General features: G+C 43.0%; 1 protein-coding gene across 3 annotated transcripts in view; it reads right to left on the reverse strand.

The window, feature by feature from the left end:
• The window catches only part of TMEM132C (transmembrane protein 132C), a 301,428-nt gene that overhangs the window by 123,754 nt on the left and 155,657 nt on the right, over nucleotides 1–22,017 (reverse strand). For 2 of the 3 annotated variants that reach the window (XM_038373834.2, XM_038373835.2), the window contains one exon: nucleotides 6,199–6,345. The exons of the other annotated variant lie outside the window; for it this stretch is intronic. In XM_038373834.2, coding sequence (XP_038229762.1) covers nucleotides 6,199–6,345 — 147 coding nt within the window. The remainder of the gene's footprint in view (nucleotides 1–6,198; nucleotides 6,346–22,017) is intronic. 3 annotated transcript variants of the gene reach the window in all.

Raw genomic sequence — 22,017 nt, forward strand, 5'->3', positions numbered from 1 at the left:
ACAAGCACCAAAGCAGCAGGAGACTGAAAAATAGACATTCTCCAGCAAGACAGCAGGTGCATACATCTACTTAGCATCTATAGCGGGCATAAAGGCTGGGGCTACAGTCACTGAACATATCCCTGCTTTTCCTCGACTTGGAAATAGATTGCTTCCTTCCCAGATACGGAAAGAGTTCAGGGGGCTTTATACCCCGTGACCTTGCCTAGATGAACAGTCCAGACATTTACAACAGCAAGAAAGAGTCCTCATGAAAGCTTCCTTGGGGAAGCAACCTTGTAACCCTAGACTTCTGTGGCCTAGAAAACACGCTATTACAATGTGCAGCTGGCTGCTCCTCCATCGTCTATGCAGATGTCCTGGCACTTACATGATTCATTGGAGGATTCTTTGCTGTGGTTTGCCCTGTATAAGGCACTGCGGGGGTGGGGGTGGGGGGTGAGGGGGAAGGTTAACCCTAAATTGCAGAGAAAATAAGCAGAGAGAAATTCAATGAGGTAAGGAAATAAAAGGGGAAGGGTATACTTTTAAAGCCGCAGACAAGGATTTAGCTGTGTGATTTCTACTGATGTTAAGGACAGCTACACAATTGCAATCCCATGTGTCACTCTGAACAGACAGCTCTTATTTATTCACAGTACAACTCAGGGATGACCAACACTGGGAGCTCTGAGGGTTACACTGGTACCTTGCTAGTAGCGCAAGGGTTGCACCTAATTTGCACTAAAATGTGCATAATATTTAAAACAAAACATTCAGCCAACCATGTTTGCTCTTACGCAACCTCTAGATAAAGGAAATTGCTAGTCACATGGGTTCATCAGCAGTAAAAACCTGTGGCCGTTCAGCTTACTCCCATGGCTAACTAGCCAGTTTATGCATACAAATGTTTGCAGGCACAAATCCAGCATCTGTTGTACATTTATCCCATGAAATCCTGTGGTCTTTTCCCATTGTCTAATATCACAGCTGTGGTACGTACCAGCCCGACTCAAGTACCCCACAGAAGAACAATTCCAAAGAGAAATCCTGATCCTTAAGCACCAAATATCTGGATACAGTGCAAGCAGCAGCGATCCCCGACCAAACCTCAGTGTTTTCAGGTCAGCAGGTGGCTTGATTCACTGCCACCAGGCCTCTGAGCTTTGTGAGATTTCTGGTTAACTGATCACAAACTGTGCAGGCTGGAGAAGATACAGGCTCCAAGATGAAAAGGAGTATTTGTTGCACCTTAGAGACTAACAAATTTATTTGAGTATAAGCTTTCGTGAGCTACAGCTCACTTCATCGGATGTTGCATCTGATGAAGTGAGCTGTAGCTCAGGAAAGCTTATGATCAAATAAATTTGTTAGTCTCTAAGGTGCCACAAGTCCTCCTTTTCTTTTTGCGAACACAGACTAACACGGCTGCTACTTTGAAATCAGGCTCTAAGATAATACCCTGGTATGTGAGAGGGCGTATGTTGTACGGGACTGCATATCTCCGGGTGAAATAAAAAGCCAGAAACACAAACTATCATCCAATGTGTTACTACTTTGAAACACGCTGATCACATGCCCTATTTTTTTTTGTTTTTGTTTTAATCACAAGAGCTCTTTTGCTTCATGCTTGAGTCACTTGGCCTCATATGATGCTGATAGATCAAGGACCTGCAGAGAATTCAAATGACTTTTTTGGTTTCCTCTGCATCCAGATGATATGAAATGCAACTTGGTATCATCATCATCAGCTCATTCGGTACGACTGCAGAGATTCTCAGACTGTTAAAAGGACACATTGTGTGTGTTGGGGATGGGACTAAAGAACTGTGAAGCAGTCTTGTATGTGAGTGGGAAGCATTCTCCCCAAGTATGGCTCTTTATTAGATAGATGACTATAGAGCCATAAGTCCACAGGTCCCTCAAAGGTTCAGGGTCAAGGGGATGAAGCGTTACATTCTAGCAGTTTTCCATCAGGTGAGTTTTTCTAACAAGTTTCTTCATTCTCCCAAACTCACTTACTCTACCCAGTTAGATACACAACCAATGTGATGGTGGTAGACAACAAAGCAGGAATCCCTTACCAGTACCGAGTGATGCCTTGCCACCACTGACTGCTCTGACTCTGGGGCGCGCACGCGCACACACACACACACACACACACACACACACACACACACACACAAAGAATGGAACAAATTCATCCTTGCACTGGCCCAGATCCCAGCACAAGGACGGAAGGAAGGCAGCTTGTGCCTGCCTTGATCAGGCGCTTCGGGGGCTCTATCAGCTTCCATATCAAGCCAAAGTAGCCCTTAGTTGCATCCTGGCTGCAATGGTCCCTAGGGGGCCTTTTGAGAGGACAGAATTTGCAGAGCACAAGCTTTCCCAGTCAAGTCCCTTCCCACGATTTCTCAATCTCCTCTACGCTGATGCTGCTCCACCTTCCGCTCCACCCCCCTGATCTGTCCTGGAACACCTTGTGTCTGGGGTTGCTGTAAGGGGCAACTTAGAGCTGGCTTCCCATCCGTCCCCCTTCTGCACTGAGGCTATTCCCAAGGAGGATGGCGAAGGCCTTAAACTGGCCATATGGCCCCTAGGCTGGTGCTAAGAATGGCAGGGAGATGATGCACCAGGATCAGGACATTTAAGACAGCAACCAAAATCTGCTCATCTATCTTTAGGACACATTTCCGTCCAGCCAACTGTCCCCTGGAAAAGAGAACCGACAAGGGACACAAACTGCAAAAGGAGTTGTTTATGCTCCACTCCCCCTAATCAATAGATTGTTATCTTAATCACGAGTCAAATGGAGCTCAGAATAGGTTATGTTATTGGGCACACAGGCACTGTTGGTTTCAAGCTGCTTCTGGCAACAAAAAGTCACTCAGTTTTAACAGTGGAATTTTTCTTGATGAGCAGAAAGTAATGTGCTATGGCCTTGGGGTTTCAGAATACAAGTTTATGGAGCCTGGGAACATGTGGTTTACCTACATTCTCAGGAGTTCATAGTATATCATTTTAAATAGGAATAAAATACACCCCCTCATGGCTTTTGTTATTATTTATGTAATGCCAAAGTGTGTCAGGCATTAAGCTAACATGTATATGAATATACGGTCCTTGCTCCCCGAAGACCTTACAATATAAATACACAAACAACATACTAAGAGTTGGGGGGAAGGATGCAAAGTTAGCCAAGGGGGAAAATTAGCAACATCTAGTCACTTCCACAATTGTTTAGGTTTTATCTGTTTTTGGTTTTTTTTTTTTAAATTTCCAATCTGTTTTGTTTCATCCATGCTTCTTTGAAGGACAGCGGTAGCGCTTACAGACCCTTAGGAAGATATTATCTCCTAGTTCAGCAAAGCACTTGAAATCAAGGGACTGCTGTGTGTGTAGGTGCTTGTGTGTTTTGCTACATCAGGGCCTTAGCTTTAAGGAATCTGAAAGAGCGAAATGTGGTGGTGTAGCAAATGAGGGATTCCAGGTAATGGGGGCTGCCTGGGAGAAAGGCATAAAGGGCAGATTTTCCTGTGTGTGTGTGTGTGTGTGTGTGTGTGTGCGCGCGCGTGCGCGCTCAACAAGTCATTGCAGCACCAACATCGTATCGTCACAACATCATGATTTCGCAAAGAAACACTGTGGATCACAGTAAACAATGGGATGCAATCTCATTTTGCTGGCCCAGAATAATTTTCAGAGACTGCATTTCGTAGTACTCTAAGCCACACCGACAATCAGGATGGTTCTACCAAATTGGGACTGTGTAACAGCCCAAGGGGAGAACCTAGTTGTTCTTTAGGTAGGTAGAAGACTCTACAGCTGTCAAAGGCCTCTCCTCCTTTCTCCCTGCTAAATGGATTCTCTGTGCTTTACTGGAACTGAGCTGATCGTGCTAGGAGGAAAAACATTACATTGTGCATCTGGCTATTATCTCCATGGCAAGCTGTGTGAACGGATCCCATTTTCGTAATGCGTCTGAGAAATAAAAAGCTTTATTTGCTTTGTTTTAACGGCTCTTTTGCACTGATCATGGAAACCATTTTTCTCTGCTCAAATAAGTTTACAAGTTCACTGAATTTCAGCAGGAGAAGCTTAAACTATGTGGAAGCTGAAACTCCCAAGCAGAACCTCACATTCTCTAATCTGACCTTATGCAACAGAGTGTTTTACGTTGTACAGACAAGCTACATGGCTACGCTATTTTGAAAAAACTGGTGGCAATTCAGAAAGACTCCATTAGGGGCCTGCAATCCTTAGCCAAATTAAATTAGTTTAATAGAAAATTTGTGCTTTGTACTGAGAAGGCTCCAAATGACATTCAATAACAATCATTATGTTCATTGCTCAGTATGCATCCCCCATGGAAAATCAGTACAGAGACACCTAACTGGAGCTCATTATTGTGTTCAGTGAGGAAATCGCATTAATACAGCTTCGATTAGTAAAAGTTGTCTTTCATACATTAGCTGGTATATACTTCCACAGTGGTTGAAGACCTAATGGCGTCAAGGTTTCGGTCTACCCAATTCTTCCTACTGCATTAACATTCTATTCAAACCCAGCCCAGTCATGCTTTTGAAAGAAAAGGGCCATTTACATACCCAAATGCAAGAGGTGTTAATTAACACATTCACTTTTATTTGCATAATCAGTGTTAAAAATATTTTATAGGTTAATTAGACATGATGCAAATTGGATTAAGAAGATTTAATTTGGATTTTGATAACCTGAATATTATATTTCCACAGTTGTAAATACATTCGGCATTATACATGGATTCTAAAGCCCTGGTTTGCTTTTCAAACACAGTTATTTGGCAGGCTTAAATGATTTATTCTTCCTCTTTTCCCTTGCAAACTCTCAATTTTCAAATTCAATTCTAACTGCAGTGATATCTAGCATAGATGGATTGAGCCAGTAAGCCGCTCAGATGTTTTGACACTTTATGGAAGTCTACCATTTGCTATGCACTCTCGTTGTTTGGGCACAGAGTAAAAACATGATTACAACTTCCTCAGACTCCCCTGTGCCTGAAGAAATAGTGCACAAATCTTCACACCAATTGCAGGGGACGTCACAAACCAACCTAAGGTTGATTGAATATTTATGACCCTCTGCAACAAGGTTGGGCTAAGACTTGAGCTAGTAATGAAACACCAACCCAAGCAAGCATCACATGGTTTTATATGGATCATACATTTGCACGGATCTAATCCGCAGGAGGGCAGTAAGCATTCGTTATGGTAATGTGCAATGAGAGCCAAACTAACTTCCATTGAAAACGTATGATACAATTCTAATTGCCTGAAATGGGAGAAGACTGGACCTGAGAAACAGTCACAAATGGGTATATTACAGCTGGATTAACTCTTAACAAAAACATGCAACACAGAAGCATAGGAATCGCCATTTTAATCAAACCCGTGCTTCCTGGAGTCCAGTATTCTGTCTCTGACCGTGGCTAGTACCAGATGCTTCAATAAAAGGTGCAAGAAATGCTGCATTAGACACAGGGTGGATTTCTTCCTATGCCCCGGCAATTAGTGGTTGGCTTATGCCCTAGAGCATCAGCATTTATACCTCATCTGGTTTTATCCTATCACATGTACTCATTATCCACATAAGTGTCTACTCCTGACGGTGAGAAGGAAGGCAGACTCCTCCTTCAGGTATATCTCAGAGTGACCCAACCAGGTACAGAGGACTTCAGATTGGAAGAATTCTGGGAGAAAATAATTGTCCACATACCAAAGAACACAAAACCCAATTTTTTTTCTATTACAGTGAACATTATCAATACCGAAAGCTTTGCATGATGATCCCACACAAATGCTTATGAGTTAATCAAGGCTCATTATAGAAGAGTTCATTGGCAACTTGATGGACCAACCACAGACGAAACTAGGTCAAAGCTATCAAGCCAGACAAATCTATGCTCAGTAAAGATCTTTAAAAGACATTCAAACTGAAAAAAAATAGTTCTATTCTATTCATTTCAGCTTAAACTGAGGAGTTTTATTGTCTGAAAAGTGAGATGCCCAGTTAAAGATCAGCAGATGGTACCATAGTTAACATAAGTGTCTCCAGATTTCCAGGCCGTAAGTTTAATAGCTCTACTAAGTAGTGGTTAACATGAGCCCTCAGTCTTTCAAGCAATGGATGGCACCATGGATATAAATGAGTTTAATGTTGAGCAGATGTGAGTGTTCTTACCTGTTCCTTGAATTTGGTGCTATCCTTTGACAGCTAACGGTCGTGGTTGAATGTTTTCCACCGTTCCCCACCTCCTGCTTCACGTCCCATTGCCGGGGATCGCTTGTCTTCACGCTCAGAATATTCACGCCCTTCTTCACCTTGGCCCTGTTGGGAGCAGTGATTGTGAAATATTTAGAAGAGAGTAATTCATGACTGTGGCCTTCCTAATGTAGCTCAAAAAAATTCAATACATCAGCATTAAAGAAAGCACTGAAGGTGTTTTAAAATCCATTTGAACCTAGTAAAGATAGCATGAGGGATAACATTAATGCAGACCTGAGCTTTGCCTACCAATGGCAACCTTTTAATTTTATTGAAAGGATCAATTAACTATATCTATTTCCATAGTCTCAGACTTTTAGGCCATCATGATCACACCATCTTCATGTTGTGAAACTTTCTGGGAAAGCCAGGTTCTCTGGGGGTGGTTTATGACGACAACTGTGAATGTAAGAAAATTTACACAATGGATTCTTTCCCATATTTCTGAAAAAATTCCTCACTTCGGTAGAAATTTGCCCCAATGTGGAAGTCCTAGGAACCCAAGCTTAGGCTATGGCTACACTACCAGGCATACAGTGGCACAGCTGCATCAAAGCAGCTGTGCCTCTATAGTGCTGCTAGTGCTAGAAGCTCTTCTGCCGACATAGCACTGTCCACACCAGCGCTTAGATCGGTGCAACTTACATTGCTCAGGGGGTGACTTATTTACACCCCTGAGTGACATAAGTTATACCAACATAAGAGGTAGTATGATAGGCTTAGACACTTCATAGGAGTCTCATTTGGACTCTTTCCACCGGCATGAATTTCAATAGCAGCTCTTTAAAGAAGCCTTTTTCCTTGCTTCTAATATACTTGTAGCTCTGTGGCATTAACAGTGGATTGGTTCATATTCTCGCTTTTTGTGTTTTGGATCCTCTCATTCTAGAAGGCCATTCTAAGGAAATTCTCCTCTGAAACCTTTACTGTACAAAGAACATTGTCTATTGATTAGAGCTGGGATCTGTATTTTCATTTCTGCCATGAATTTGCTGTGTGACCCTGGACAAGTTAGTTAATCTCATCCTATGCTTCTAATAACATCAGCACTGGATGTTGTCAGGTTTAATTAAAGAGAGTTTATAAAGTGATTGAAGATTCTCTTAAGAGCAAAATTTATGACTCCAATATCGGTGACAATCAATTTTCATCACAAGACATCAAGAATGAGAGACCCCTATCCATCTACATAGGCACTGATACAGCTCCAATCCCCAGAGTATTTGTGAACTCACAAAAGTCACTCGGAGTTGGATTCTCATACATGTGTGCGCATGTACAGGGGATAGCAGTCAATTACAACACCTGGATTTTGCAACAGCCTGGCCCCAGCCTCAGTTTTAGCAACCTAAGTGCTGCTCTAAATCATGCCACTGGTGTATTGTCCTTATGGGACTTACCCCAGTGGAAGCCTGGAGGAAAGGGCAAAGAGCACAATGGAAAATTAGGCTCTGAAGACTAGATTTTCAAAGGTTATTAGGCACCTAAGGATGCAGATATGTGTTTTGAAAATCCCAAAAGGCACCTAAGTGTCTAACTCCCACTGAAATCAAATTTTCATTTCACCAAAAAAATTGAAAATTTTTTCATTTTGGGTCAACCTGAAACAATTTCCCCCCCCCAATTCTTCAGTCCGTCACAAACTGAAAAAAATCAATTATTCTAACAGCTCTCCTTGAGTATTTATGAAGCTTTTTAAAAAATTTTGGTCAAATTCTTCATCAAAAAAAAAAATCAGCCGCCCCCCTGGCACTGAATTTGATAAAACCCCTGAAATCCCAAATCTGAAGAACACCCACTGCTTAAGTGCTAATATCTCACCAAAGAAAGAGAGGTAAAAGCCCTTCAAACCTAGACCTTTTGTGCTTCTTCCACGTGTGAAAACAGCTTTGAAATGGCACAATGTCAGTTGAAATTGGATTCACAACCTTTGATTTTGATTAGGTTTACAATTTCCTCAGGAGTTACAATTGCTTTTTCAACATGGCAGCTCAAATAGTCAATGGCTGGACTCTTGTTTATTGGGGGGACACTTTATCTGGCCAAGGTTAGTAGTACAATCCACTTACCAGAGGACAAAAGGACCTGACTACAATACCATTGTTAATTAACTACAATATTGGGCATTAGGATGAGTGGCCTTCGCATCTACCATTATGTAAAACCCATTTAAAGAAGCAAACTATTCAGGAATAAAGTAGGCTACATTTAGTAAAGAAAAAATCAATGTTGTGATTGCACTTAGCACTAGAATTAGGTTTCAGAGTAGCAGCCGTGTTAGTCTGTATTCGCAAAAAGAAAAGGAGGACTCGTGGCACCTTAGAGACTAACAAATTTATTAGAGCATAAGCTTTCGTGAGCTACAGCTCACTGCATCGGATGCATTTGGTGGAAAAAACAGAGGAGAGATTTATATACACACACACAGAGAACATGAAACAATGGGTTTATCATACACACTGTAAGGAGAGTGATCACTTAAGATAAGCCATCACCAGCAGCAGGGGGGGGGGGAAAGGAGGAAAACCAAAGATTTTCCTGTTGCTGGTGATGGCTTATCTTAAGTGATCACTCTCCTTACAGTGTGTATGATAAACCCATTGTTTCATGTTCTCTGTGTGTGTGTATATAAATCTCTCCTCTGTTTTTTCCACCAAATGCATCCGATGAAGTGAGCTGTAGCTCATGAAAGCTTATGCTCTAATAAATTTGTTAGCCTCTAAGGTGCCACAAGTACTCCTTTTCTTTTCACTAGAATTAGGGTATGAATACCCACAAGACTAAGCTTCCTAAATAAATACGCAGAAGTGTAATCTGTTACTCTCCCTCTAAAAGGGGCACTCTGAGGTTATATAACAAGGTCAATGGATGAATCAGAATTAGGTCAGACCATACAGAGTACCATGTACTTTTAAGTAGGTCTCTACATACATGCTTCAAATGTTTTCACTTAAATGTGAATTTACTTATGATATCCAACTGCTAGCAGAGTAAAGTCTATTTAGTTCCTTTTCAAAGATTGGTTGACCTTGTTGTATGGCTGTAACTAAATATTCATTAAAAATAACCAACAGTACAACTTTGTATATAAAAACTTGCTAGTCTCAGCTCCCAAATAAACCACTAAAGACCCATTGGCAATTGCTTGCCAGTCTCCTGTATTTACCTCCCTAACCCATGTAGCGTTTATACACATGCCGCATTCTCTAAACTGAGGCAAGTGCAGTGGGTGATACTAAGTGGAGATGACAAGCAGCTGGAATACTCCAGGCTTCCTCAGAGCACACTTCCCCACTCCAATTGAACAATTTTCCTCTCTGCTGTGCTTATTCAAATCACATAGCATCACTCAGCCAGCCACTTTGTTTTATCCCTCCCTTCTCCAAAATGTGCCAACCCACAGAAACTTGTCACTCATCCTGTCTGAATTTTTGGCCAATTATACCACAACATGCTTTTCAGTTGCTTTCCCCAACAGCAGGAGGGCCTAATCATCAGAAGGGAGCAGGACATGCTTGAGTTCATCGAAACCCAGTGTCAAAACCGAGCAAATCAAATTTTGTCTTCCATCTTTCATACTTTATTTCACTCTTTCTTTTCCATCTCCGTGGGCCACATTTTCCATCAGCCAGCTGAGCAAGTAATCCCTCACATACCACCACTGCTGCTCTCTGGAGCGTTAGAAGTGGTTACATTTGCTCCAGGCATTTGGTTGTCCAAAAACCCAAAGAATTAGATCTCAGAATACAGACTATCGGCATTTCTAAAGCATCCAACATGGCCTCTAGGTGTTGGTTTTGGACCTCTGTCCAAAGTAGGACCAAAATTCTCCTGTTTTGCCTTGCTCTGGCCATAAGCTACATTCCACATGAATGCTCCCAGAATTCCTCGACCATTTTGACTATGTGCTTTCCATGGCAATAGTAACCCAACCGAGGCTCATGGCTTACCCTATCAAATCCAGTATTCAAAGGCCTGAAATTCTACCCTGGTCCTTGAAGTTTCACTGAACTGCATTGCTCATCTCATGGGGTCCCTGATCAGCTGAGAACTCACTCCTGCAGTTGAAACAGGGACAGGACCACCAGTCAGCCAGCAAGATGAGACAAAGGGAAGAGTCCTGCTTCCTTCCAGCAGGCCATACGCTAAGAAAGGAGGAAGCGTGCACTCTCCCCTCCACAAGTGAGCCACATGGATGGAGGAAGAGAGGATGGGGAAAGATTTAAACATAAGTCCCAATCCAGCAAAGCACCAAAGAATATGCTTAACTTTAAGCATGTGAGCAGAACCATTAGCTGTTCACATGCTTAGCTTTCAGCATGTGCTTAAGTGCTTTGCAGGATCAGGGCTGTAATTTTTGATCCACACAGTGGAGAGATGAATCACCTTCAGGCTAGAATTGGATAGAGTAATGGCGAGGTCAGCTTCAGCTTCACACTGAATCAGGGTTTCTCTAAGGATGGATTTGAAGCCCTTTTCCACATAGTAGCCAGAATGCTGAGTGACACAAGCTTGTCTCTTATGCCTGGATCTCTGTGGTTATTAATTTGTATCACAAAACACTTGTACCTCAGATCTGTCTCAGACTCATTTGGGGGCTTCTCCCTCTTCTCCCCAACAGCTAGATAGAGCATTTGTTGGCATGGAAAACAAGTAGCATCCTGACTTCAGAGAAGACAGTCCCTGACAATTTACATTTGAAAATCACTGGATATTTCTTGCCAAGACTAAATAAAGGAATTTTAGAAAACCCCACAATAAGAACCAACTTGTTTAATTTTACACTTTCCAATCAAAAACTGAGGTACTCAATTTCATCAGCAAATTTTCATTTAGACTAAAATGTCTCAGGCTTCCTAGAGTGTAAAGTTTAGAGACAAACAAATATAATTAATGTGTTCAACTCAACTACAGATACAAACCTTGTCATTGTTATTGCATTTTGGTGTCTCTTCTGCTGTTAGATTATAAGAAACCTCATGTTTATCAGTAACTATATGTAAAAAGCATCTGATAAACGCAGTACATACAAATAGCAATTAAATCAGCAACAGCCACAGCAGAAGATGTGATTTATGACTCACGGCAGCTTTGAAGCCTTCTCACATTAAAATTTTCCTATTTAAGTTAAAATCTAAGGTGCATGTTTATGGTCACAATGGGTGAATACCACCTGCAACAGTAAGATATCGAAAGGGCAAACTTAACCTCCCAATCCTAAATTCCAACACCTCCCTAGTTCCACTAGGAGCAGCTCCTAACAAGAGACTCCCAGTGGTGTTGTATTGTGTGGGATTGTTGCGATACTGACAAGGGATCTAACAGCTAAGGCCCTGCAATCATACATGATTCTGCTGCAAAATCAAAGTCTGAGTTGAGATGACAACACTAAATTTCATCAGTGACCGACATTAGGTTTGAAATAGTTTTCTAGCGCCAAGCCCTCCAGTCCCTGCCAGTGTTTTCTTTTCAGAAGGTTATACCTAGCTTTGAATCTTTTGTGTGCCATTTAAACTCCATCCTTTCCCTTGCATACTGTTCTTTGATCCCAGCAGTGTCTACTCTCAGATCAACAACTGCTGCTTCATATAGAACAAACAAAACAATCTCACCTTCTCAGGTGCTGCACTGTATGACTTTTCAGTAAGAAGTTTTCTAAACTTTATACATTATAAATAAAATCTTATGCTTTGACTTAGCAAACCCTGACCCCTTTTGGTTGTTCTTCTCCAGTTCTTCAAATCCTTTCCTGCCTGTAATATTTGCTAACATTCAGTATATTCCACTACGGCTCCACTGATCTGCCCAGGCTATGGGAGAGCACCAAAGGTTACTGAATTCCGAAGGTCACATTGTAAGAAATGATTTAAATCATCTCAGGACCCTTTCATTTTTTTTAAACTCAAAGAGCCTACCCAAAGGTAGCTGTGGGTTGTTCCTGGGCTGCACTTCTGACCTTCTCAAGTTCTGCCAAAAGAAATTTAACCTCTTTCTGCCAAAATTTAAAGTCAACCCCTTCTCTTCTTTGTTTCCATAGCAAATTGGCAGATTACAGCCAGTTTGTGGCATCCATAAAACTCAGGCAGGAGACTAACTGCGACAATTAAACAGGGTTTGTTTTATTAAGAAAATCTTTTCCTTTCATCTTCCTGGGTGAAGAAAGGCCGGGGGTCTCACTCTAGCTCTCAGGGGACAGATGCAAAATGGTAACAATTGAACGCCTCATTGCCAGTCGCAACAGAAAAGCCAGAGGCTGAACAGAACATGGAGTCTGTCCTTAGTGGCATATAACCTCCAAATGTACATGCAGAACCTCTAATAAGAAAGGATGATTGTGTGGTTAAGGCACCAGATCAGGACACGCAGCTCTGCCACAGGTTTGCTGTATGACCTAGGGCAAATCACTTAATCCTTCTTTGCTCAAGTTCTACATTAATAAATGGGTATAACGATACCTCCTCTTTCTCACTCTTTGTCTATTTAGCCTGCAAGTTCTTTGGAGCTGGTCTCTTATTATGCGTAGATACAGCGCCTCACACAACAGAGCCTCAGTCATGACTGAGGATATTATTATTCCAGGGTTGCTATCCAGTATATTGGTAAATGTGATGGGTCACCTATAGATAGCTTTTGGTATCCAGGATTTCTAGACTGCAGGAAATTGCCTGTTAAGTTAACCATTCTGTCAGGAAAGAAAAGGAGTACTTGTGGCACCTTAGAAACTAACAAATTTATTTGAGCATAAGCTTTCGTGAGCTACAGCTCACTTCATCGGATGCATTCCAATGAAGTGAGCTGTAGCTCACGAAAGCTTATGCTCAAATAAATTTGTTAGTTTCTAAGGTGCCACAAATACTCTTTCTTTTTTGCGAATACAGACTAACATGGCTGCTACTCTGAAACCTGGCATTCTGTCAGGGAAAGTCTTGCCCACCAACCCTCTCATTCTCTCCAGGAAGCTGCTTTCTCATGGGATAGTCAAGGTAAAGCCTCCAGTAGATGGTAATTGACACGTGATATGTACCACTCTCTATATACTCTACAAATCTGGGCATCTGGAATGGGCAAGGGCAGAGCAGAGCGAGTGTGAACAATAATGAACAAAGTTATCAAACGTTTTCTGTTGTGCAGCGAACAGATTTGGTTCACCCATTTATTGTTATTTGTGTTGCTGTAGCACCTAGAAGCCCCATCACAGACCAGGACCCCATTGTGCTAGGCCTCCAAAATCCCCTGCCCCCAAAGAGTTTACCATCTAAGTACATGACAAGAGACATCAGATGAATACAGACAAGTGGCTGGGGGAGCACATGGAACCAATGAGGCATTATTGGTCAGTATGATAGTGGCGGTCAAGTTTTGGTTCTGCTTCACCCATCCCTATGAGCGACAGGTGAGCCTGGCTATCCAGAGAAATCACCTCCCTCCCGGTGACATATTGACACTATCAAGTCAACAGAAGCCTCCAACTGGAGCCTCTTTGACATAAACAAGAGGCGTCTGCTGACAGGGCGTTATGTGTGAAGGATCCTTGGGTATGGAACTCACTTTCCCAACTCCACCCTGCTTGGCCAGCCATGAACATCCTGGGCATGCTGCAAAGGCCCGGTCTTTTTCACGCTTCCCTCAGGCTCTCGGGGATGAAGTGGGAGGTGTCTATGCTCACGGGCTGTCCTTTGGTACTGCTTGTGGGATTTTCAAAAAGTGCCCCAGGGATATGGTCACCCTGGCCCAGTATTTAGGCACTGAACTCCCACTGAGGATCTGGGCCCCAGTGCCTATTCATTTCAATGGGAATTGGTGCATCATATCCCTTAGGTAGCTTTGAACAGCTTGGCTTCACAGCTGAGCTGGGATGTCCTCCCCACCCCCTGAGCCAGCTACATTTTCAACATTTAAATAAAGAAATCAAAAGAACCAGAATCTGAACACTTTGGGGAACTTCCTGGGTCAGCTCAGGTCCATTTTGGCGATTAGCTGTTTGTTAACACTTGCAATCCCTTCAAATTCCCAGCCAATTATTATTATTTTGAGTCAGTGAACTAGTCATTTAAGCTTCTAATATATCTCCCAGCAAAACTACTTTCCCCAGCGCTGAGAGCTAATACTTCCCGCCCCAGCATTAGTTAAGGGATTATAGGGACGATATGAGAAAATATATATATATATATTCAGGAGTGATCTACAGTATGTAGAGACTCTAGGGCTGTCTTTCAGGCGAAGAGGAAACTCCGTCTGAATTTACAACCTGTTAACATTCTGCCTCTAGCAAAGATAAACACTGCAACCTGGGAGCATTCATGGAAACTGTCATGGGGCCTCTACCGTGTTTAACTTGGATCAGCTGGATAGTAGAGATTTGAGGGGAAACAACAGTATTACAGAGGGCCTTGATTCTGCCTCAGCCAGATCCTTCCCATTCCTTGAATGTGGCAAGGCTATTTAACACGGAGATACTTCACAGAAGCGCTTAAAAAAAATAAAAAGCAAGGCAGCCCCTTAAATTGTAACAAAAACCCTGCTTGACCTGCACCTTGGATGACTGGATTAGATGAAGCCAGCAAGGAGGTGACAGTGTCAGGCTTGAATCATCAGAGGAATAACAAGTTGGAAAAAAGGCAGAAGAGCTGGCCCAAACCTCTGCACCAATTATTCTCAGGGGCAGATAAATCTTTTGCTCCTCCCACTCCCTGTCCCCAACCCCACAGGCTCAGGGCTTTATATGATATTGAAGCGCTGCCAACTCTCATAATTTGAATCACAAGTCACACAATATTTGGTGTTTTTTCATAAAGCTCCAGCTCCAGGAGTCACGTGAACACCCGAGAATCTCAGCTTTCTTTAAAAAGAAAGAAGTGTCTAGCCCTCCCAGGTGTAGAGGAATGATTGACAACATGAACCCAAGTATTTTCAATAAAGAGAACCACTCATTTATTATTATTTTTTTTAAAAAAATCATGATTTTTAAGACTCATGATTTTATGAAGTTTGACTCATGATTTTTGAATGTTTGGGGCTGGCAATACTAATATTGTGGTCAGGCCTCACTGTGGCTCCTTTCAAATCTGACACCAGTTTACCTCTTCCCCTCGAACTGCACCTCAAAGCACATGAATCTTCTCCCCCGAAGTTAACAGGGAATTCTGGGTGCACAAGCAACGCAGAACGAAGACCAGAGCAGGAGCAACAATGTCTTTTGGTGCCTAGAGAATTTTCCCAGGAATTCTCGGCAGCCATTTTACATCTGATAGCAAACTTTTCCAAGTCAGTGACAACACCTAAATAAGGGAGGACCATAAATACTATATATATATATATATATATATATATATGCACCTTATGAACCTTGAATTCAAAAATAACTGGTACAACGCAAGCAGTGGGCACATCTCTCAGACTTTGTATGGAAGGAACTTTAAAAAGCTGAGGCATAATCATACCAAGTTAAGGCCCCTGAAAGGTCCTCCCTGCAGGATTAGGGCCCAAATTCATGTGAGTTAGCGCTCCGTGAGTAAGGGTTGCAGGATGGGACCCTAGCCCAGCTGGACAGGTTGCCTTCTGCCCTGGTTTACCTCCAAAGGAAATTGAAACAAGCAGCAACCAATCAACCCACCCACAGTAAATAGGAAGCACAGCGTGGGTAAATCTCAAGGAGGGATTTAGCTGTTCATACTAAAGATGACCTCTATAGATCTATATTATAGGATTGCAGACATTTTTGAGATAAGCAAATAAGCAAATGCACCGAGATTATGCTTGACATTGCGTGCACTTTCCATTATTATGACAAGATCTCTCTAAGCTGAGTATGCATGGCATTCCCCCAGCTCACATGGCAGGAGCATTACTGGGAAAAATACTTACAGTTTGCAGCATTTATTAGGATTATTACTTAGACCCTAAATGACTTTCCCTACAGTCCCTTTGTATTTTTAATCCTCTCTTCAGTCCCCCTCTGGCAGCTGTTACTGCTACACTTTACCATCAGCTAAGCAGACTACAAGGCTGCTTTTCCTCTTTCCTAAGAGGAATCCTGAGGGATGCTGAGCTTCAACTGTTCAAAAGAGGGACGGGTGCCCTGAAAATGTCAATAAATGAGCGGTGATGTTGGGAGCTTCTGCCAAATTCAAATTCTAGGGGTGCTGCTTTACAATTCTCTCAGGGGTTTCACAGAAATTAGAAAGGGAAAAGAATGACTGCAGTCGATCAGCTAATCCATCTTCCAAGAGCCCATGCAGGATTGTCCCCTGCAGTACAGGCGCCCACTCCATGGGTGCTCAGGGGCTCAAGCACCCATGGGAAAAACATAGTGGGTGCTCGGCCCCCAAGAGCCAATCAGCTGTTTGGCAGCTGACCAGAGGCGCTTGCGTGAGGGTGGAGAGCAGCGAACGGCAGGCGGGTGGGTGGCCCCGGGGGAGGGGGCGGGAGGAGGCAGCATGACGATGGGGTCTTAGGGGAGAGAGCGGACCAACGGGCAGGAAAAGGCGGATTGAGGGTGGGGCCTTGGGGTGGAGCGGTGGGTGGTGCACCCACAGGGACAAGTAAAAGCCAGCACCTAGGCCCTGCAGTATAGTATATTGTGCTTTGAGGAGTCCAGTTTAATATGGCTCCCTAAGGAGATCGGTCCAGAGATCTCAATACGCTTCCCAAAGCTCTCTGGCATGCAGCTGGGGGTTCACTGACTGGTACAACACTTAAGGAGGTGTTACATGTGCACCTGTCAGTGGTCCATTCAACCCAGCCACCTCCATCTGCCCTTTTGGGGTAGCTAGTAGCGCTAGCCATGAACAATCCTTGGGCTTAGGTGAGCACCAGGACTGCAGTCAAGACAGAGTGCAGAGAATAGCAGTTGAGAATCATTGCAACAGGTTTTGTTTAATATTAGCACACAGACCCCCGTACTTGGTAACGGCCTGTCTCTCTTCTTTCACCATAATTCTTGCATCGATATGCAATCACCTTAGCATACGCACCCTTATTCCTGTTCTTCTGTTTCAGAACAACTGCATCTTCCATAAAAAGAAAAGGAGTACTTGTGGCACCTTTCTTTTTTGCGAATACAGACTAACACGGCTGCTACTCTGAAACCTGCATCTTCCATCTAATTCTGTATGCTGGCAGTATGTAGGAAATGCTGTGAAAATAGTCTAGGGGGGTGCATTGGACAAAGCTGCTAGCTCTTTATGTTAGAATTGAATCTTAATGTATTTAAGGCTGCCAGGGATCTGTGATACAGCCTTCCAAATGGACTCTGAGTTTACCCAGCATGAGCTCAGATTCTTGTGCCTTGAGACTGCTGCTAGTAGCTTATGCTTTTAAAGCCCAATTAAATGAATCGTAAGACTCCACGGAGGTCGGGGGTCGGCTCAAATCCCTAATGTGCACTCTAATGTGGTGCAAAGGGACCAACATGCGACCAGCTAGGCCCAGTATCCAATCTGAGCAAGGAGGCAGAGGGGACATATGATGGGAACTCAGATGGCTAAGAAATGAGAAAACAATGAGGAAGTCAGGGATGGGTGCTTCTCATGAGGTTCAAGGATTAGGGGAACCACTGCAACTGCTTTCTGGTTTTGTAACAGACAGTTTTTGTTTCTTTAAAGGGGGATTCAGCGGAAACATCCACATCTTTTCTAAGCATTAGGAAACCTGTGCTTTGCATTAGGGACAGAAGAATCCTTCCAAGCCTGGCGGGTGCAAGTGGCCCTCAGGGTATGTAACATACACTGTATTTTATTTTATTCACCAGGATTTTTTCCTCCACCCTCTCTACTCCTTCCTCCTTCATTCCCAATCTCTCTGTATTTCTCTGCCACTTGGCTCGTTCCCACTATCTTCCCTTGCACCCCTATTTTTCCATCTGTCTTTTTTTTTCCCAGGCCCCTCTCTACTCCTTAATTCAAGATTTGACTAAGTCATACATGAACCCAATCATCCATCACTGAACCCAATCACCCCATCCACCTTTACCCCTCACTGGTGGAAACAAAAGCTGACTACGACTCCAGCCCTAGTTTTTCAGTTTCTTGTTTGTTTGAATTCAATTTGCAGTTGGGTCACATTGTGGTGCAGACGGTTTTTATTTTATTTTGTTTTGTTCTTGGAAGGAAATGTCAAAAGCGATAGGGTGGTTTTCAATAAGCATAGGGTGGAGGCCCATTTGTTGAGACTGCTGGACAAGAGGAACACAGTTAATTAGGGGACCTCTAGAACATGGGTAATTCTGTCATCTGCTCAGTTAAATGAAAAGGGTCTCACAGCTACTAAGTAATACTTTAGTGAGAAGAAACATCCCTCTTCAATACACATGCTCTCTGTTATACATTTGAGATATCATGACCAGACCCGAAAAGCCTTGGCTATATACCTTCCAATCATAGAAGCCCTCTTATCTTCTCTGCATGTTACGTAAGTGGGGCTAAATTCTCCTGCTGCAGGATATCAGGAACTACCATTAACTTTTACAGGAGTCACTTATATCCTACTGCGGGAGAGTTTGGACCAAGATCCTAGGTACCAAGACAGTTTACAATGACCCTCCTTCCAGGCACCTATAGCAGCTGAAGCATGGCAAACCCGGTTCTCATCCCCAGTTTGTTGGAAGCAAATTAGTGCAGCCATCTGGTCTCTGTGCCTCAGTTTCCCATCTATAAAATGGGGATAGTAATCCTTCTTGTCTGCTTTGTCTATTCAGACTGTAAATGCTTTAGGGCCGGGACAGCCTCTTACTGTTTGTTTACACAACGCCTCACACAATGGGGCTCTGATCTCAGCTGGGGCCTTCTCATGTTATTGCAATGCGAAAAAAGAAGTACTTGCAGCCATGTCCTTCTCCCAAAAGCCCCCACTAAGCCATTATGGAGACCATTTCCTGTGGAAAGTTCGGTCTTGCGCTGGCCAGAGTGGTCTTGCTATTGGCCTCTACTGAATGATACGTCAGACATGCTCATGCACTAGGATTCTGTTGTCCTCCAGCTGTCAGCCCTCACAACCGATTCTCCTTTAGGGACCTGTTCTTTAAGGCTTGAGTCCATGAGGGCTGTGGAATCCTGGTGCCACAATGGAGAAAGGGAACTCCTGACAGGCCACTGAATTGTTCAATTCCTTTGAAGTGCCGTTGCAGGAATCAGTGGAATGATTGCAGGGTGTACCCAAAGACGACCAGCTGCCAGCGGCTGAGTGAGAGGCTATGGCAAATGGCCACCACTCTAGTATAAACACTCACCTGAGGCCACCGGGGCATAGACATTAAACTGCTCAAATATTCCTAGTTCTATTTAGCCTCCACCCCCAAATATTTATAATTGTCACTGGGTTTTTTCCACTTCCTTTGAGAGGACTAAAAATAAAAACACAAATCTGCTCCCTCCCCACCTCCCAGGGAACCTCTTTCCCCCCTCCGTGGCTCTCCCCGAAAGTCATTTCAATTTGTCCAACTGCATCCGACGCCTAACTGCAGGGATGAAAATCATTTTGTTTCAGCTTGATGCAGCAGAAATGCACAAGACCTAAATAGCATGTGACAGGATATCGGGACACACAAGCACCTGATTTAGGGTTGCACAGGTTACCTCGGCAGCAAAATGATTTGGTTTCTGAAACTGCTGAAACAGCTATTAACCAGTATCTGTAATAGGTTAATAAAATGCAAAGTGAAACACTGAGTATACACACACACCCTCCCCCAGGCTTCAGATACCCACCAAAGAACCCCACTTCATGCTCTCAGATCTCCGAACACCTGCTATCCAGTATCTGTTTATAATCTCCTTTGATCACTCTGAGTTTCCCAGTATCTTATCACCTCCTTGACTCTGTGCCTACAATCTTCAACCATCCTAAAAATGATAATATTTTATGTTTCCTTATTTAAGTTTAATATAACTATCTTCCACTAACCAAATATAAAGGCATGGTTATGGTGTGATATTTAGTGATAGTGAAAGATACTGGACTGGCTGTTCTGGCAGCTGTGTTGCCAAGTCTCAAGTTTTTGTCATAAGTCTTATGTCATTTGGGGGGTTTCTTAAAGCCCCAGTTCCTGGAGACAAGTGAATACGTGAGAATCTCTTTTTAATTAAGTAAGTAAGTAAGTTTCTTGCCTGCATAGCTGTGGGGAAAAAGCTGGAAACAAGGCATGAGCACACCCTAAAGGCTCAGAGACCAGAAGGCCAACACAAAGAACCCAAAAGGTTGGATTAAAAAATGGATTTTTAATACTCTCTCATGATGCTTGCGCCTGATTCATGATTGTTGAAGGCTTAAAATATTGCTGTAAAATCCTCTGTCTATCCAAAATGAAGTAAAGCCACAGACGTACACATCCACAGCACCTCGCCATTGTAGCACTGTGCTATTCTGGAGAATCCACCTATAAAGCGTATGAGGGAAGCTCAATCATACCTTATTGCCTCTGCTGGGAAAAGACAACAAGAGTGTCATCTGCGATGGGGATTTTGACATTGGCACCTGTCCACTAGGAATTTGACTGAGATCCCTCATTTCATGCTGGCCACCCAACAGCCATCACATGGACAGTGCTACTGGATTTACACTCTACGTAAGCCAGGTAATGCAAAAAAGTCCTGGCAAGCCTGTACCAGTCCCCTGAGCTATTTACTCCCCTATTTGAGGAGCCTTAGATAAAAACCGCTAAGAGTTATGGTGTATATATAACAATCAAGGATATGGAGAAATGACAAGTACAAAGAAAGGAATGTGAATAATATACAGAAGAGGCCATTATTCTGTGTACTGCAGGAAAGCGTTTCTGCTCCTTGCCAAAGAGGGAATTTATCTTTCTTTGATCAGAGGTGACCAGAACGGAATGCAAATGCAATAAAACCAGGGGGAGGAAAATAAGAAAGCCGCGAGGAATTTCACTCTGGTTTTGTCAACTGATGGTGAGGTTATAAATTCATTCTTTGTGTAAGGGGCAGGAAGAATTTCATACTTTGAATAATCCATATTAATTACTACATTCTCGCAAAGCTTCCTACCCATATTTCATTAGCAGCACCTCTATGTTCTGCACCCCCGCAACCTCCTGGCAAGCATGGCCCTGCTCTTATTAGCTTTAACGAGAGCAGGACTGCGTCATTAAGTCCTGATTCAGCAATCTGATACAGAAGTTTCACATAGGTGTAACTGCAGGAATTCAGTGGAGTTATTCCTAATTTACACCAGTGGTGGTGAGAGCCAAATCAGGTCTTTAGTTACCTAAATTTCCCATTTCACCCTCTTCCCTAAGTTTCTCATCAGTTCTTCTATTTCCCTACCCCCATCAGTTGCTATAGTCCATTTTATTTAAATGCCTCTGCCCTCTCCCATACCACCTTCTTTATTCCATTTGCCCCTGGCCACTTCATCTTCTCCTTTGGACTTTTGGATGCCACAGACCTCGCTTTTTGTAACTTAAAAATCAAGACGAAAGCCTCTCCTCTCAAACTTTGCCCATTTTTAGAACTGGACATTTCAGAAGGTTCTGTAATATTACTTCGTCTCTTTCATTTCTGCGTGCCCCTGAATTTCCAAGATGCCAAAAGTACAACAAGTGAAGCTGTTCTGTTTCTAGGCAGCACCGAAGCAGCAAGTTCCAGGAATCAGGATGAGAATGCCTGTTCTGAATGGATTTCCAGCCTAGTTTCACAGATAAGCTTCAGAGAAGCAGCTGGACGTCTGGTGCTGAAATCAAACCTTAGCGCTGAATCTTATGGAGCTAATCCTGCCCTCTTT

The sequence above is a fragment of the Dermochelys coriacea genome, chromosome 15 (assembly GCF_009764565.3).
Source record: "Dermochelys coriacea isolate rDerCor1 chromosome 15, rDerCor1.pri.v4, whole genome shotgun sequence".
In the NCBI taxonomy this organism is placed as follows: domain Eukaryota; kingdom Metazoa; phylum Chordata; order Testudines; family Dermochelyidae; genus Dermochelys; species Dermochelys coriacea.